Genomic DNA, 18,121 nt, shown 5'->3' with positions numbered 1-18,121 from the left:
AAAGTAGTGTTTGTAGGCTTAATTGTCAAATCCACCTTATGATCATGCTATGCTACTTTTGCCACTACTGATTTCCTCCAATTGAATGTTTTCCCTTCCATTTTAGCTTCCGTGAGGAAGATTTGTATAAATGAATACAATGGATAAAAGATTCTACAACTTTTATAAATGATGTTACTATACATATATCTATATATGCTACAGCTCATGTCAGGTGTAATGTCCTCAATAGTCACTTATCAAGGTCTGCTCTAAAAAGCCAGACTTTGCAGCAACTAACAAGATGGGCAAGAAAACTAATAAGTGCGATCACTTGTATTCCTGAATCTAAAAGATACTATTCAGATATCTACAACTTGTGCTCTCAATAGTATGCATGATACTTCAAGATTGATTAGGGAGCTGTGCATACGTACCGACGTTGGGGTTGCAGCCACCGACCATCATGTTCTTGTAGACTGTATAAGCGTGCTCGGGGTTCCCCGACATGCTGTACCCTCGAATCAGAGCATTATAAGTGAAGACATCAGGTTCTAAACCTGCAAGTTGAAGCTCTTCATAAATTCTCTTGGCTTGTTCTACCATTCCGGCAAGCCCAAGATTAAGCATCAATGAATTATATGTGTACAGGTCAGGAACAATGCCTCTGTTTCGCATTTCATTGTATAAAGAGAGAGCTTCCTCCATCCTCTGCGATTTTCCGAGACCATTTATTATACGATTATAAGCAATAAAATCAGGATCAAGACCAGTCGATTTCAGTTCCTCGAAATAATATAAAGCTTCATCAACTCTTCCGGCAAGGCAGAGGCAATCTACAAGAATGGTATATGATTTCAAGTCTGGCCTTATACCCTCATTCACCATCCTTTTAAACAACTGACAAGCAGTTTCTGTATCACTTGTTTTTCCATATCCATTTATCAGAATGTTGAATATTGCACAGTTTGGCTTGCATCCATAGTCTGACATCTCTTCAAAGAGCCACATCGCTTCCTCCAAGCGCCCCACTTTTGCTAGTCCGTCTATCAGAGGGCCATAAGTACGAGGAGTGGGGCGGAAATCACTACTAACAAGATCATAGTAAAAATCTAAAGCCTTATCCAAGTTATTAGATTTTGCAAGACTGGAGATGACAATGTTGTAAGTTATGGCGTCTGGCTTGCATCTCCTTGAAATCATTTCCTTGTACAGTTCAAAGAGTTCAGTGACCTCTCCAGACTTTCCATGAACCGCGAGTAACATGTTGTAAGTAAAAGCATCGGGAGCACAGCCGACATTCTTCATATCCTGAAAAAGATCCCAGGCCTTTTCGGTGTAATGGACTTCAAGAAGCTCACCTATCAAACAATTATATGAAGCCAGCGTTGGATTGATTCCCAGACTCTTTGTAAATTTCTCAAATATTTGATAAGCATAAAGTGCTCTCTTATGCTTACACAAAACTCTAACTAGAGGTATTAAGAACGAGTCTTCCCTGCAAATCCCATTCAATACCAATTCTTCAGCAAATATAATAGCCTTGTCCATCTCAGCTTCAACTAAAGTACCTCCCATTAAATCTTCCCAGAAAGATCTATTTACACGAAACTGGACCTGGTACATAAAATCCTTTGCAATCTTTATAGCATCCACTATCCGCCCACACTTCACAATGCCAGGAAGGAGGGTACATATTGTGACATGATCAGGGTACATTGACTTCTTCAACTGGTGGAAGAACCAGAATGCATAATTTACTTTGTTTTCTTTGATCAGGCCATAAATAACGGTGTTGTAGGTCAAGACATCAGGTTTACAGTCCGTTACTGTCATTTTAGAAAACATTTTCAAAGCCAATTCAACCTCATCATTTTTGCAAAAGCAATCCAGGAGCGTGTTAAAAGATATTGTGTTTGGAGAACAACTTTGCTTAATCATACTTTCAAATAATTCAACGGCTTTCTGGACTCGACCCTCTTTCCCTAATCCAGAGAGTAACGTATTATAGGTCACAACTGTTGGAGAAAGCTTCATGTCCTTCATTCTGTCAAACATTTGCCATGCTTCATCAACTCGTCCAGCCTTGTAAAGTGAATCAATCAAAGAGTTAACCACAATCACATCAGGTTCACATCCATTTCTTATCATTTCAGAGAGTAAATTCACTGCCTCATCTACTTGTCCTACTTTGCTATAGCACTTCATCATCATGTTATAGGTCACCGAATCTGGAGAAAGACCAATCTCTCTGAGCCCATTGAACATGTTTTTTGCTTCTCTCAGCCTCCCCATTTCAGCAAGGCTATACAACGATGCATTGCATGCTACAATATTTGGAACAATTCCTCTAGCTTTCATCTTCTCAAAGGTCTCAACAGCTTTGCCAGTATCTCCGGACTTTCCAAAATAGTCAATAAAAATAATGTATGTATAAGCAGTAGGTTGAACACCTAGGGATTCCATGGTATCTAAAAGCTTTAGTGCATCATCAATTCTACCCGCCTTCAAAAGCCCACAAATAAGTGTGTTATAAGTATGAAGATTTGGCAAGATACCTTGCTTTCTCATGACATCAAATGTAGCAAATGCCTCATCGAAGTCTCCGGCTTTGCATAACGCATCAACAAGAATAGTGAAGGTAACTACATCAGGCATATACCCATCTGCTTCCATCTGACTCCAGAATTCTTTAACGGTGTCCAAGTCTCCAAAATCATTGAACTTGTCCAACAGAGTAATGTAGATTACTTGATCAGGTTTGTGACCATTAGCTTTCATCTTTACAAATAATTCCTTGGCATTTTCCAACCGTCCTGCATTACAAAGAGCGTCAATGAGGACTGTATAAGTAACAAGGTCAGGTCCACAACCTTCATCATCCATTCTTCTAAATATTTCATATGCCTCATCAATTTTCCCAGCCCTCCCTAGTACTCTTATGCATATTGTGAATGTGTAAACATTTGGCCTCAATCCCAAACTTTCCATCTCTTTCAACAGAACCATTACCGTTTCTGAGTCCCTCTTCTTTCCCAACGCAACCATAAGTGCTGAATATGTTTTCAGGCTAGGCTTAAGCCCTTCTGAAATCATTCTTCTATAAACTTCCAAGGCCTCGCCACAGAATCCTGATTGAATCAACAAATGGATCAATCCATTGTATGAATATGCATTCAAGATATATCCAGCTCTTCTCATCTTCTTTAGCGCAATTGTCACCTGCCGAAGCCCACCTCTGATGGAAAGAGCTTTAAAGATAGTCAAATAAGTGTTCAAATCTCTCCTAATAATTTTCTTCTGCATCAATTCAAAAATAGCAGCCATATCCTCCACCTTGTCATGCACTCTTAAAAATTCAAGCATGAAATTGCACGTCTCAGTGGTATGCAAAACATTAGGAAACTCAGATATGGAGTAAAAGTAAGAAAGAGCACATATAGGACCCTTCATCGATTTCAAAACCCGAAGAATTTCATCTTCGGACACTGGAATTTTCGTCTTTCCTTTTACCACCATCACTTGCTCCGGATTTTGCAACGCAAGCCGGCAAAAATCCTTCCGCTTCTTCCTGTGCTTCTTCCAATTCGCCATAGACAAAGTCGCAGTTTGAAAATCCCCCAAACTTTCCCATATCAATCCTCTAAACAATCCATTATAGCTCGAAACATATATCTGACATTCACTAAAAGCACCATTGCAACAAGTGCCGAACATACTCAAAGATGTAACGATTACAAGTGATATCAGAACATTTTAATCAACAACATGAATGAATACGTTCCGTTTGGCGAATTGACTTTGCCAGTGGATGATTGTTGTATGATGATTATCACTCTTCACAAAGCTAACCAAGTAAATTAAACTTACATTACCTCAAATCCTTCGTAATAGCATTTTTGGGCCAGTTAGGGGCTGGGTTCCAATAGAATTCAGAGAAAAGTTGGAGGTCCAAGCCTCCATGATCTCCTGAGATATGTAATTCCTCTGGTTTGGCGTTTTCATCGTGACGATAAACCTCGAGATGGAAACATTAAGGTAAAAGGTAGCTTGCAACGATTGCGGTAGCGAGTGAGACGAGAGAAGAAGAGAAAGAAAATGGTATAGAGTGTGAAAAGAGTCCAACAATGGCAATTGTGATCAAAGACGGGGCGAACTTGCTTGTGCGGCTGTGAGCCTGCTACAAAGATAGGGAGATGACCGAAATGGATATTTTTATTTTTATTTCTATTTTTCGGAAACAAAATGAGTGAAAATTAGGAAGGGGTGGAGAAGGAACGAAGGTGACAGGGCTAAGGTTTATTTTTATTTAGGTTTTTTTTAATATAAATATATAATGAAATATGGAGAAAAGTAGATGAAGAATATTGTTTTGGATTTTTTTTAAAAAAAATATTTTTTTAGTCTCTGATTTGAACTTTTTAATCCCTCAATTTTGAATAATAGTTTAAAAGACCCTCCTTTCGTAAATGATATATTATTATTATTAATAAAATAACAATAATTAAAAGGATAATTGTAATTGATAACATTTTTTGAAATAATAATCAAATATATATGATATCATTTTAAAAAATTGAAAACATAGCAAAATTTTAATCGACAATAGACTTCTATCGCTGATAGACCTTTACCAACTATATGGACTATCCCGGACAGACTACCACATTATATTATATCGACCAATATTTAGGTGTGATTGCTACATTTATAATTAAAATAGTAATTAAAGAAAACAAATTTCTCTTTCCTCTTTTTCTCTCTCTTCCTCTTTCTTCATCCCCTTCTTCCCTAAAGGCCAGGTCATGGACAGGAGCACCTCCCCTCTACTCGACCCACTTCCTGTTTCGGCATTGTAATCGTTTCTTATAAAGATTGAACCGAACCCAAAAGGGAGGAACCTGATACGCTTTTCAAATTTGTTTTTCTTAACTTTGATGGGTTGAATTCAGAGGATTTGATGGGCTGTAATGCCAATATTCTTCCTCCTCTGCTAGGATCTTTTCGGATCTTTTCAATTTCCGCCTCTCTTTTCCATTTTCGTAGATTATTGTCTTCCAAAGCTTTCAACTCATGAACAAATTATTAATGGTCTGCATCGTTTAATCTGTTTTCCATTTTTATTTCCTTGAATCTTTGCATATTTTCTTCTTAACGAAGCTCTCTGGTTTCTCTTGAATTCTGTCTTTTTAAGTAAGTATTAGAACTATCCTTCATAATTGACTTGGCCTAGTAGGGAAGAAGGAGGAGGAGAGAGCAGCAGAGGTGCCGGCTAGAAGAGTGGGGGAGAGGACAGATAAATTTGTTTTCTTTGATTACTATTTTAATTATTGTTATTTTATTTAAAATAATAATAAAAATATCGGCCTTTTAAATTTATCCTTCCTAATTAAGGGATTAAAATGTCTAAATTAAAATGATAGAAACTAAATGAATCTATTCATCAAAATTTAGGAACCGATAAGATATTTTTCCTTTTTTTTTTCTCTTCCTTTTAATACAATTTCATTAGGAGTTGTTTCTTTTGATTTAACTTAATTGAATTTCAACCCACGCTTTTTTATTATATAAAATATTATATTTAATTTTCAAATTTTCTTATTTAACATGTATACATTTGAATTGTACATTATTTTAGGTTATATATATATATATATTATATATATATATATATATATATATATATATATATATATATATATATATATATATATATATATATATATATATATTATATATATATAATTTGATAGATAATATTTAATTGACTTCAAGAAAAAAACCAAGAATTTAAATGAAAATTTATGTGGAGTGAAAAATGAAATGGGAAGTGGATGAAAAAGTTATTCTCTATCCTATCTTACCATATGCATATCTTTAATGATGACATGAAAAAGTTTGAGGATCCAATTTTCTATTCTAAGTCATAACTATACCAGTTAGATGTTAATTTATGTATACAAAAAAATCTAGAGGTAATATTAAAACATTTGAAAGTATGGGAGTATTTTTTAAATAGATGAGATTGAAGGAAGAAAAAATATGGTCGGTCTACTAGAGGACCCAAAATTGAGAGAGAAAATGGAAATTGCCCTACCTTACGAATTCAAAGGTTTTTTTTTTTTTTTTCATTTTTTACATTTTACGAACTTCATATTCGGATAAAATTATCAAAATAAAATCTCACGCATGTGGATTAACCTTTACCCTCCCTCTTCGCTCTCCCACTCTCTCAACCTCATATGTTTCTTGATTTCTTCACTTTCTCTCGCTTGCACTCTCGCACATTCACTTTCTTGCTATTTGCTCTCCTCACTATCTCAACTTCATTTTTTTCTTGATTTCCTCTCTTTTTCGCTCTTCGCTATCTCGCTCCATTGCATCTAAAGTTTTGAATAATATTCTAATGGCCAACGACGATACTTCTGCAATGTTCTAATACCCAATTACAAATAGATAAAAGGAAAAATGGAGAATGATGAATACAAATGTAGAAGGAAAATTGAGAAGATGAAGAGAAATTGAGATGAAGGGTATTTTAATAACTTTGGTTCACGATGATGTAGTAAAAACTATTTTAAGGAAAATCCAGAAGATGAAGAGAAATTGAGATAAAGGGTAGTTTTGTAACTTTGACGATGACGTAGCAAAAACCATTTGGGGGTAAATTTGGTCTTTTCAATCATCTTAAAAAATCTCCACATACTGAGATCGAAAGTGCATCGTCTCAAACTGCCGCTGTAAACTTCCTCCAGTTCGAACCCGAAAGCCCTAACCGTCCACTTTCCCGTATGTAATTATCAACGACAACGGTCTCATCTCCCCTCCGCCGTCGCCATCTTCTTCTAAGAATTTGAATCTCGTATCTTCGTTTTCTTTGTGTGCCAGTGGCCGTGATAGAGACGGAGTTCAAAATTGGGGCCAAATATGGAGGGAGGTGTTCGAGATTTTGCTGTGGTGCCCGAGAAAGTGATGGATTCAGTGAAGATGACATTAGACAATGTAGAGCAAGTCCAAACTCACCTTATTTCCTTCTTGTCTATCGCCGAGCCTGAAGTCCTTGCCCAAATGCAGCCTCTCCAACGGGCTCAGTCTATGCTTTTGCTTGCTAAAGTCACTACCACTCTCTTTGCATGTAAAATTTCGTTCATTACTAATAGTTCTTGATTTTTTTTTGTCTTGTTTATTTTGTATTATGGAGGCTAAGTTTTTGTTTGTTTTGGTAATTTGCAGTGAAGTTGAGGTGTAGCGGAGTTCTTCTTGATGATCATCCTATCAAATCAGAGCTTGTAATTATTCTCATACCTTGTATCTGGTGATTAAAGCTGAAATTTGCTCACATGGGTTGTCATGTTATTCTCCCATTGTTGTTCAAATGTTCATTCTTATTTTCTGTTATGCATGTAGGAGAGATTAAGCTTGTATCAAGACAAACTAGAACGGTTCATTGGCCTGAGTAAAGGTATGTTTGAGTTCTGATTTTTTAGTTTACATCAGCATTTTTTCTTTGTTGTTTCTACTTTCCTTTCACGGTAGATTGATAATTTTGCATTTAAATTTGTTCATGAAGCACCATTGAAGCGTTCTACTACCTTGAACTATCAAGCAGCCACTCGCTTTATTGAGCATTCTCTGCCTGATCTCACCCAAGGTTGGTTGATTTTGTTTCCTTTTTTGTTTTCGGGAGGAGCTTTATGTGGTGGATTCCGTTTGATCAAGGAAATATTTCAATATTTTTCAGAGCAAAAGCTGAGTATGAGGGATATTAGTAGGGGAAAGGGGCCAAAAATGAAGCAATTAGAGAGAAACGTACAAAAGAAGAGGAAGTATCAGTCTAATGAAAAACAATCTGTTCAAACTGCTGCTAAGGAATTTCTTGAGAAAGCAGCTCGTGAGCTTCTTGGTGATAGTAATGGAGGTTTGCAGGGTCCACTGTGTGGGGATGCTTCAGATGATGGCCTGCAGGAGGACTGACTCCTGACCTTCACTTTGGTACCTGCTTATCACATTTATTTCTGATTTTGGCGTCCTTTTTTAATAAATGCAAGCTTTTCCATATGATTGTTGATAGAATGAATTTTGATTTTCTTAATAAAATTTTCATTTGAGTTCTATTGCTCATTCTTGTACACTGATTGTTGTTAGCTTGCTTCGCTCAGCCGTATGGATTTGAGTTTTAAATTTAGAATTGTAGTCTGTTTATGGACCTCTTTGATGTGTTTTTACATCTTGATATGTATATCATAGCCGAAGGCCAATTAGGATTAGCGTTCTAAGTACTTAAAAACTTTAAAATACATTTATAAGCACTTAGAAAGTCAATCCAAACAAGCTTGAAGCATTTTTGTAGCAAAGTTTTGATTGCAACAAATATAGTTTTTCTTCAATTGAACTGCCTCCCCTTCCCTCAGCAAACTGAACTGCCTCCCCTTCCCTCAACAAATATACGATAAATTAAAATGATTTTTGTTCATCCCATGCAAACAAATCTAATACTTCCCTTCATATATTCACATTTATGTGCCATGTATTCCTCTATGTTTTAACACTTCCTTACCTTTACATCTTTCAGGAGTATGAAAACCAGATTCTCTTGTGCCCTTTTTTATCCCAACTCTCGAAGAAGTGGTCCATTTTGAAGTTGGATTTGGATCGTCTGTTTTTCCTTTTTCCCCTTCTAGTTTCTCTTAGGTCATTAATCGTTTTCCCTTTACTTTGTTTACAAGTCATTATATATATATATATATGCATTTGGAGTTTCAATCCCATCATAAGTTACTATTAGGACAGGATCTGGTTGAGATTTTGACACTCTACTCTTTCTCACGGGATGGTCTTCCTGGTCTTTTGTTTTCTCCCCATTTTGTTTTCTCAACAGGGTCATATGAACAAGACATGATCATGATCAAAGGAGTCTGTGCCTTTTACATGCAAAGTAGCCTACTTTGGTAGCTGAGTTTCTAGTTTTTTTGGGTCTGTATAATCAGTTATCATCTTGTTACTTGGATTAGCCTTTTTGTCATAAATTAATAATAGCATGTTCGTTTCGATGCCCCTATCGAAGCAGGGACTTCGTGAGAGATGTGGCTCGAAAAATACCAGAATCGCTGTTTCTTGTGCTACTCATCTTCTCCCTATAATAATCAAGTATATCAAGTATAGACTCCAACTCAACGCTGCTATTATCTGTTCAGCTGCAGTATGGTTGTTTACCCTCCTTGTGTTCTTTACTGGAGGTTTAAGAATTACTGCAGTTTCCCAAAGAGAGCCACTGATATGAGGGTGTTTGGGTCGAGTTGGAAAGGGTGGAGTTATGAGCCATTTCTTATTTGACCCCGAAATTTGTAGGTTAAACTATTTAAAACAAAAAAAAAACCTTCAATTTTATATCTGTTACTGTAGGCCTACAAATTTTATACATTTACAACTCCACCCTTTATCTCAAACATCCTTACTAATTAGAAAACAATAACGGTTATAATGGTCTAGGCATTCTAAAGATTGATGAGCTTCTATACTGATAAAATTAGACTATGTGATTTTAGTAAGTTTAAAATTACTTTCTGATTTTTAATCTATCTATAATCCTAAATATTAGGAATTTCTAAACAAGTCAAAATAAGTTGGAAAAACAACATGAAGATATTAGATAAGTTGGTCCCAAAGGAAATGAGAAGAATTTGACGAAAAAGTTGGTGGGTGATTCGTGATTAGCCTTTTAACTTTTATATTCTGTCTTTTGATTTTGTTTTATTCATGAATAGAGTAAAACAACTTCCTACTTTTGTAATTACGAAAACGAAATCCCAAAAAGGAAGTGTGAATAGAATAGTACAGTTCTGAAAACGTGGGAGAATATATATGCAACACGTGTCCTACATATTTGTCATGCAGTTGTATACGTGTTCAAATTCCACCTCTCCAAGAATCTCCTTTGCCCAACACAGGCCATTTCTGATTTCAAATCAACTCACGGAAGCTAAAAATTTTGAACGAATAACACACTATAGTACTGCAGCTGAAAATTGTAGAGACAGAGAGGCAGAGAGGGAGATGGGAAGCAATGAAGATTGGAGGAAAAATGCAGATACGCACAAAATGAAGCCCGAGGATGTAAAGGCAGCAGGAGTGGAAGCCTCCAAGACGCCTCCAGGGCACCACCCTGGCACAGTCCTACACCAGCGGCGGAGCCTCCCTTACAGCCTCACCACCATAACCGTTGCCGGTGTCTTTGTCGTTGGAGCCATCGGATATCTTACCTTGTACACCTTGAAAAAGCCTGAAGCTTCGGCAAAAGACGTAGCCAAGGTCGCTACGAATGTTGCTGTACCTGAAGACACCAAGCCCAGGAAGTAGCCTCCATTGTTGCTGGTACTGGATGTGTTTCTTTCTTTAATGACGTTTGTTCTCTCTCTTTTTTTTTTCCCCTTTTGGCAAATTGCAAAAATAGGGTGGTGGTTGAGCCGGGTAAACATTGGGCCAACAGGTGTTAAAAATAAAAAATTTCCTTTCTTCAATGAAGCCTTCTATGTTTTTGTGGCAAATTGCATAAACACCTCTCAAACTTTCAAATAATTGACACTCAAACTTCCACCTGTTTTCATCATTTATAAACTTAATACAAAAATGTGCAATCCAAAACATGTAGGAGATGATTTCCATATTAAAAACGGGAGGAAAAAAACGAGGTTCTATATTGATAAAATTTATTCATTCTATAGAAGAATCTGAAAAAGAAAAAAAGAAAAAGGAAAAAAAGAAAAAAAGAAAAAATGATCTACACGCGTTTTCTTTCAAAAGATTGAAAATCCTTTGTCAATATGAAGGTAGATAACAGAAGCCCTGAGAACAAATGATCTTAGCTATGGCAACAGAATTGTCATCATTCAAAATTGAGTACAACAGGCTACATCTGAAAGCATCATATAGTAATCTTCAATTTCAAAATCTTACAAGAATATAATTTTGGCATCCTGCAAAAGTAAATGGAGCAATATAATGGTCGTCATCTGCTTCGACTTCATTAATCAATTTTCACTGATGAGTAGATGAGCCTTGTGAACCAAAAGCAAGCATAGAAGCCAATGGTACCGGTGAGCACAAAGAATGCGTATGAAACAATCAACATATATCCAAAGTACAATACTCCAGATACTAGCTTCGTGATTTCAAGCTTTGTGAAGAAGTAGAAGGTGGAATAGAGGAAGAGATAAAGAGCAGATGAGCCTGAGGTTAAGTAAGATCTCCACCACCATAAGTAATCTTCGCTGCACAACTGGAAGTAGCAGAGAACTATGGTGATTTCAGCGCAAGTGATGAGGAGGATAATGAAAACCAAGAAGAGGAAACCAAAAATGTAGTAGAACTGGTTCAGCCAAATTGAGGTAAGGATGAAGAAGAGTTCAATGAAAACGGCTCCGAATGGGAGGATTCCTCCAATAAGAACTGAGAAAGCTGGGTGCATGTACCAAGCTTGCTCAGGGATCTGCCTAGGGATTTTGTTTGTCTTCACTGGATCTTCAATGGCTGGCTTCTTGAACCCTACATAGCTGCCCACAAAGACAAGGGGAACTGAGATACCGAACCATAAAAAGACTAGAGCAAACATTGTTCCAAAAGGCACAGCTCCGGACGATTTCTGCCCCCAAATCAGAGCATTTAGAACGAAAAATAGAGCGAATATGGTGGCCGGGAACATGACTGCGGTGTTCAGGGCAATCTTCTTCCATTCTGTACCCTTGAACATTTTGTAGAGACGAGCTGAGGCAAAGCCAGCAAAAAGACCCATGAAGACCCAGAGCAAGAGCATGGCCGTCATAAGTCCACCTCTGTTTGAAGGGGAGAGGAACCCAAGGATGGCGAACATCATTGTTACAACAACCATTCCCAAGAACTGAACTCCCGTTCCAACGTACACACACAATAGGTCTGAATTCTTAGGAGGCCTAAAAACATCCCCATGGACAAGCTTCCACCCTGTCTCTTCCTGGGCTTCTTCCAAGGTTTCAAGTTCGTTGTACTTAGAAATATCACGGTATAGTGTACGGAGCATAATCATTGCAACCATGCCGGAGAGAAAGAGAACAATCATCAACGAATTGACGATTGAGAACCAATGGATTTGATCGTCGCTCATCAAAAGATACGCATCCCATCTAGAAGCCCACTTCACTTTACTCTCCTAAAGGAAACAAACAGTGACCCGTAGATCAAATCAATCAAGGCATGAGAGTTCATGGAGGGTAGGTTCAGCATAAATATCCTCAACATTCTATAGATTAGCGAAGGACAACAGAGTACCAAGCACCAGATAGCCGTTAATAAAGATTGTAGCACTAGTAGATCAGTGAACGCACCTGAAATTCAACATCATAGGTAAAGATGATTTCCTTTCCGTCGTCGACCTCCTGAGGAGAGTTGGAATTAACAACCGTGTGTTTTGCATGCGGGTCGCAGGTTGTAAGACGAGTATTCTTATCATTCCAGTTCCCTTCGTATTCATGCTTGACGCTAAACCCCAAAAAAAAACACCGTAAGGAAGTTGCATTACCAATTACTATCAATCCTGGAAAATCAGAAGCATAAGTGGAGGGATAACCTGAATGGTTTGACCTCAAATCCCACGATTCTAGCAGAATCAGTTTGCACGTCTTTATGATACCTGACTGTAAATGCTAGATGATTGTGGATAAAGTACTTCTCATCTTTGCTCTGTTAAAAATTGAGAAAAAAAAAATGAACTTCAAGATTTTGTAAATATAAACATCCATTTGCTGATGACAAGATAAAGAACTTGCCGCAGTATATTGGCCTTTAAGCCCAACATGATAACCCATTTGGTAAACAACAGGCGACTCCTGGTCCTGCCTTTGAATTGGAAAAACCAGGGGAAGATTATCGAGGATCCTGTATTATGGCAGATTCAAGATGTCAGAGATGTCAATAAACAACAACAAACAATAATATGATTTTCTTCCCCTAAAAAGTTGCCGTACATGTTCACCCGATATTCATCATTGATCTTCTCTTTGAACTCCTTTGCTTCTTTAGCATCGAGTTTAATCCGGCCAACAATACTACACATCTGAGGTTCTCGCATTTTAAACTGCAAAACGTTCCAAATCCAATTAGGTCAAGAACTTCACTGCGCCGAACAGAAAGGAAGTTTCCCATGCAATAGTAAATCTTAACTCACCACGTAGGGGGAATTTTCAATTCTGTCACCTCGAAGAACTTCACCCAGATTCTCTGCGCTGTCCAATATCTTTTCTGGACGGCAAAATGGAAGTGAATAATACGAGTAAGGAAGCTGAGTCTTTGTTGACGTCAATTTGTTTACTTTCACTTTTAATTCATCTCCCTGCATCCAAACATGAAAAGTACAACAATAATTTCTTAGATCTGAAACGCACCGGGCGCATTCTGCTGGATCGGGAAAAAAAAGCAACACATTCTGAGATTTTATGTACTCAACGAAAACAATAGCAAAATCCAACTATCATATGCAATACATTGTCATATACGACAATACGGTATGAGAAAGGGAAACGCGATGTATTCATCCAGTCAAAGGACATCTAGAATCAATATACCTAGCTGCTTACACCAACCCCCCCACCGTCCTCCACCCCACATTTGATAAAAACAGAGAGATAGTTCGCCACTAGGAATGCTCGGTATTCCCTACGATTCATACCTTTTTTTCCCCTCAAAACAACAGATGAATCTAGGAGTAAACGTCCTCTAGTACGTAACGTAAATTTTCTACATTACATAACACTTGCAATTTGATACGATGCACCAAAAACTTCCACACAAACAATCCCCTCTCAAAAAATTGAGGTGAATCCACAACGATTCAAAAACCACAGATAACGAAAAATGACAAACGAGATTTCCAGATCTAGATTCCGCTACACTCATCTCATTACACACAGAAACTACCCGCGTAATTCCAGCAGCTCCCAAAATGGAGTACAGATCCGAGAATACAACACGGATCAAGCAGTAATTTCACCCTCCAACCCAAAAAAATCCACAACGATGGAAACAATCAACACAAACAAGTCTCAAACAAGCGTATTCAAGGAGAACTAACCTTCTCGAAGTCCTCGGGGGCAACACCAGGAAGGTAGAAACAGTTAGCTCCATGAATCAGAAGCAAGAGAACAGCAGCGATGGAGAAGTTCCGAATCGATGGAGATCTCGGAGTTGCCATAGCAGAGGACAGAAGAAAGGGGAGAGAAGGGAGAGACGGGAAATGAAGGCGCTGTAGATCCGAGAGAGGAGGATTTAATTTCTTTCGCCTCTTGTTTGTGTCTGTACATATGAGGGGAATGGGAAAGGAAGAAAAATGAGTGCAAAAACGATCAGATAGTGGCAGTACACCAGATTATTACCTCCCTACCCTTTCGTGAATGTTACGGCGACGTTTTACCAGCACCTTCCTGATATTGCCACGTCATCACATCGAATCAATCAGGTCCGGACATTTTTAAAATTGGTAGTAATTTAAATGCATTGAATTTCCGATGTGGAGCTAGCGCAATTTGTTTCTTATTTTCTCCAGCTAATTAACCTATGAAACACTTCATATAAATATATTCATATTCGTAAATAATTTATTTTTTAAAAAGTCGGTTAAAAATTTAGCAAACGCGTGCATTAAACTCTAGAACTACACTTTTCTTTTTGGGATAATTATAGATTGGTTTTCAAGTTTTATAGCTCTTTTTAATTTCCATTTAAAGATTTTTACCATTCTCTAGTTTTTGCCTTTTTGTTTTTAGATTTTCCATTTGATTTGGTTTTGAAATTCATAATTGTTTTAGTTGGTCGATATCTTTCAATTTCCTATATTATTATAGTAAGTTTGGCTCTAGGATTATTTAATTTCAATTATTTTATTTTCAAAATATATATCTTAATTGGTGGTTTGTTACATTTTTTTATTTCCGTCTAATAGATGAATAAGGTCATTGACTCGTTATGAACACATCCGAGTCCCATAAATTGCTTGAAAACTCGAAACATATGTTAAGAAACAAATATTATGGGGTGAAGTCATAGTAATGGCTAGAATAATTACTTCTTAACAATTGTTAAAATAAAAATACATTTTAAAAGTGTAATGCCGTAAACATTTTAAAAGTTTAAAGGTAATTTAAATGTCATATAGTAATTGAAGGGTCTTTGGGTGACATTTTATTTTCTGTGTTTTGTTTGTCATTTTTAGAAGGATTAACCAAAATCATATTTTATTAAAAAGGCAAAAAACCAACAAACACAAAACATAAAACGAGAAGGGGAAAAAAAAAAAATAAACAAGTACGTTACTAACACAAATGTTCCTCGTTTTATATTTTTTCATATAAAACAAACTTCTTCTATTTTTGTATATTTGCATATTTCTTTAATAAAAATGACCGAAGTTAATATAGAATTACCAAACAAATTAACTTCACAAAAAGATAAATGAGATGCGATTTTTAAATTTTGTTTTATACATATGCAATAAATGGTTGTTATAATTTTAGTCGTATAATTTATAATACATAAAAATATAAAGTTAACTCGATTTTGTTTTTGCAAATATATATATATATATAGTTACTCCATTATTATATTAGTTCACAATAACAGTTTTATTATTATTATTATTATTTGTTATGTGTAAGGATAGTTTAATTGGTTAAAGCTCCAATAGTATTTTCGGTGTATCATTGAATTATCACAAAAGAAAAAAAATATATAAATTTATATTTTTTTTAAAAAATAAAATGTCATTTTAGCCTCTACACTTTAAAATTTATATCATTTTAGTTACTAGATATAATATTTTTGAATCTAAATAGAGCGGGATATAGATTAATGGGTACAAGCCCAAATCACCGTCTTTCTTCCGATCCAAAAGAGCTTGATAGCTAGAGGTCGATCACTCCAAAATCATACTCTATGGGAGCAAGATGATGTAACCAATTCTAATCAATGTACTTTTAATAATTATTAAATATAGTGCTCATTACTTTTTATCTTAATTTGATTAAACAATAATGATAATGGTTTATGGACTAGAAAATATATTATATGAATGTCTTTCTAAAAATTAGAGTGAAAATGATATTAAACAACAGAAGTTTTTTTTTAAACTAAATTTAAAATTTATTAAAAATATAAAGACTAAAACTTTAACATATGAAAAGTGTTCAAAATATAGGGTTCGAAATATATCTTAACCTTATTTTAGAAGAAAAAAAACATTTTTTTTCCACCGACAGACTCATTTCTACCCTAATTTGTCGGAAGATAAACAGATCTTCTTTTCATTAATTATTTCTTCAAGGCTCCTCGGTTTTGATGGAGAAGTCGCATTTGCACCTGGTTGACTTTAGTTAGTTCGTGTTCTGTACTCTACACGCTCATCAATGGCGCTCCCGGAGGTTGTTCCTGGTTCGCGGCGAGGTTCTTTTCTAGCTCTCTGCTTCTGGTTCACGCAACCCAATCTTTCAACTTATTTGGTGTTAAATCCTGTGGATTTTAAGAAGGTGAATTCAAATTTCCTCAATGCATATAAATTTTTTATTAGCATTTGATGGATTCGGATTTGTTTCTGAGATCCGAGTTCAAAATTTAGTGAAGAAGTATGTCGGAAAGGGGTTTTCTAAAATGATTAAAGTCTTATGCCCATAAGGTGTTTGAGATACTGTCTGAGAGAACTTGTACTGATTAGATTAGCATTGTGTTTTGTTGGTGGCAGGGGAATGACTTATACGAAGACCCAGCTTCCGATTTCATATTACTTACACCCGTTTTGTTGTCCCAGAAAGATAGAGGATGATGTAGTCATTATTGGAGAAATTTTGCTCCTCCTTGCATGGTAATTTTTACATCTATTCTTAAGATGGAGACTATTTCGTGGAAAGATTATTCAGTGCTGATCTCTGGATAATCGTTGGACGTAGATTTTAAATGTTGTTAATAACTATTCGATACAAATTTGAAGTAATTTAGCACTTCTTGCTAGAAGAGATGTCTAATTGCGGTGCGACCTCAGTACCGGTTACTCCCCAAGATTAACGTGTTAAGAAAATAAGAATGGAAACGGTTAGGTTTAGGAGAAGTTCATAAACAGGCATAATAAATTGGGTTAAAAATTAAATGGATAAATAATGAAAATTTAGTTATTTTTTCGTACACAGGTGCAGGAACTAGAACCCACTAAACAGATGGATGGACGATGACGCATGCGTGTGATGAAAGGGTTACTTCCACCACCAATACATTTTAGATTCATATCTAGCATGCCTTGATATTTATATCCTTTAGGCATTGCTAAATTTTTCAACGTGGGACAAAACTCTCCCACTCCCTTAACTTTTGTTACAGGCCTAAGCCTAAAAGTCATTTTCAATACTTCCTTCATGCATCTATAGATGCAAAACTGCCCCCAAATTGTAGCAGTCTCATCCAATTGATGGAACAAACACATACGCAGTGGAAGAAAAACGGATCTAAAGTACTCTAATTAGGTTAATTATAAAAGATAAACATGCAATTGAAACAAATAAAAGATGGAAAATAATACAACCTTTGCAGACTTTGAATCTTCTCCAAATTAGCTCCAATCTCCTCACGAACGGTTCATAGACCACCACGAGAGTCTTCCCGACTATTCTCTAGTATTAGAACGGGTGGTGGGATCTGGTGAGTGACTAATTTGGAGAGGAAAAAGGTTAAGTCTTAGAGATAAAATTGTTAAGAGATTATCACATAATCTCATCCAATTCCACTATGGCCAAGAGTTTTAGAAATTCAATAATCACTCCTTCGTCATTTGATCAATTTAGTTCACAACTTCGTCATTTTAGCGTCTTTTTGCCTCGAACGCCTAATTCAACTGCTTGTACACTCGAATCCTACAAAATGATTAATTTAACCAAATTAAGTTGCTAAATAATTCTAAGTTAAGCAGAAGAAGATAACACATTTCCAGTGCTATCAACTTAAATCATATGCTTAAAACATCTTCATTATATATCATGGTAACTACTAACGTAAGCTTCATGAACATAAAACATATAAATACTTAAATAATGCTTTCATAAATCTTTTTAACTAAACATGCGTTAGAAAAAACTAGTTT

The 18,121-nt window shown here is 36.1% G+C and overlaps 4 protein-coding genes and 1 long non-coding RNA gene across 5 annotated transcripts; 3 read left to right on the top strand and 2 right to left on the bottom strand.

Annotated features, from left to right (window-relative positions):
* Positions 1–71: 71 nt before the first annotated feature.
* On the bottom strand, positions 72–4,200 carry LOC120085793 (pentatricopeptide repeat-containing protein At4g31850, chloroplastic). The gene has a single exon (XM_039041986.1). It carries the CDS (start codon positions 3,694–3,696, stop codon positions 385–387), a length of 3,312 nt encoding a protein of 1,103 aa, XP_038897914.1. The 5' UTR covers positions 3,697–4,200; the 3' UTR covers positions 72–384.
* A 2,472-nt stretch (positions 4,201–6,672) lies between these two features.
* On the top strand, positions 6,673–9,083 carry LOC120085553 (nuclear nucleic acid-binding protein C1D). Its single transcript, XM_039041580.1, has 6 exons — positions 6,673–7,114; positions 7,213–7,268; positions 7,387–7,441; positions 7,550–7,630; positions 7,721–7,971; positions 8,552–9,083. The coding sequence occupies exons 1-5, from the start codon at positions 6,907–6,909 to the stop codon at positions 7,951–7,953; spliced, it is 633 nt and encodes a 210-aa protein (XP_038897508.1). The 5' UTR covers positions 6,673–6,906; the 3' UTR covers positions 7,954–7,971; positions 8,552–9,083.
* Positions 9,084–9,227: 144 nt separating this feature from the next.
* On the top strand, positions 9,228–11,119 carry LOC120085554. The gene has a single exon (XM_039041581.1). It carries the CDS (start codon positions 9,841–9,843, stop codon positions 10,333–10,335), a length of 495 nt encoding a protein of 164 aa, XP_038897509.1. The 5' UTR covers positions 9,228–9,840; the 3' UTR covers positions 10,336–11,119.
* Positions 10,838–14,302, bottom strand: LOC120085552 (transmembrane 9 superfamily member 8). The gene is made up of 7 exons (XM_039041579.1): positions 14,078–14,302; positions 13,175–13,339; positions 12,975–13,084; positions 12,777–12,885; positions 12,578–12,690; positions 12,336–12,489; positions 10,838–12,160 (listed from the first exon to the last, which is right to left on the bottom strand). The coding sequence occupies exons 1-7, from the start codon at positions 14,195–14,197 to the stop codon at positions 11,003–11,005; spliced, it is 1,929 nt and encodes a 642-aa protein (XP_038897507.1). The 5' UTR covers positions 14,198–14,302; the 3' UTR covers positions 10,838–11,002.
* A 1,934-nt stretch (positions 14,303–16,236) lies between these two features.
* On the top strand, positions 16,237–17,886 carry LOC120086937. Its single transcript, XR_005484387.1, has 3 exons — positions 16,237–16,523; positions 16,736–16,855; positions 17,178–17,886. It is a non-coding gene; the product is annotated as an uncharacterized LOC120086937 (long non-coding RNA).
* Positions 17,887–18,121: the final 235 nt, after the last annotated feature.

Source organism: Benincasa hispida, chromosome 9 (assembly GCF_009727055.1).
Source record: "Benincasa hispida cultivar B227 chromosome 9, ASM972705v1, whole genome shotgun sequence".
Classification (NCBI taxonomy): Eukaryota; Viridiplantae; Streptophyta; class Magnoliopsida; order Cucurbitales; family Cucurbitaceae; genus Benincasa; species Benincasa hispida.
The sequence above is the reverse complement of the archived record's forward strand: the minus strand, read 5'-3'. Positions and strand labels throughout refer to the sequence as shown.

Coding starts and splice junctions, on each gene's coding strand:
- LOC120085553 (XM_039041580.1), top strand. CDS start 6,907: ATGGAGGGAGGTGTTCGAGATTTTGCTGTGGTGCCCGAGAAAGTGATG. Junction 7,442..7,549: donor GTTCATTGGCCTGAGTAAAG/GTATGTTTGAGT, acceptor TTGTTCATGAAG/CACCATTGAAGCGTTCTACT. Junction 7,631..7,720: donor TCTGCCTGATCTCACCCAAG/GTTGGTTGATTT, acceptor AATATTTTTCAG/AGCAAAAGCTGAGTATGAGG.
- LOC120085554 (XM_039041581.1), top strand. CDS start 9,841: ATGCAACACGTGTCCTACATATTTGTCATGCAGTTGTATACGTGTTCA.
- LOC120085793 (XM_039041986.1), bottom strand. CDS start 3,696: ATGTTCGGCACTTGTTGCAATGGTGCTTTTAGTGAATGTCAGATATAT.
- LOC120085552 (XM_039041579.1), bottom strand. CDS start 14,197: ATGGCAACTCCGAGATCTCCATCGATTCGGAACTTCTCCATCGCTGCT. Junction 12,691..12,776: donor TTAAAGGCCAATATACTGCG/GCAAGTTCTTTA, acceptor AATTTTTAACAG/AGCAAAGATGAGAAGTACTT. Junction 12,490..12,577: donor TTTGAGGTCAAACCATTCAG/GTTATCCCTCCA, acceptor TTTGGGGTTTAG/CGTCAAGCATGAATACGAAG.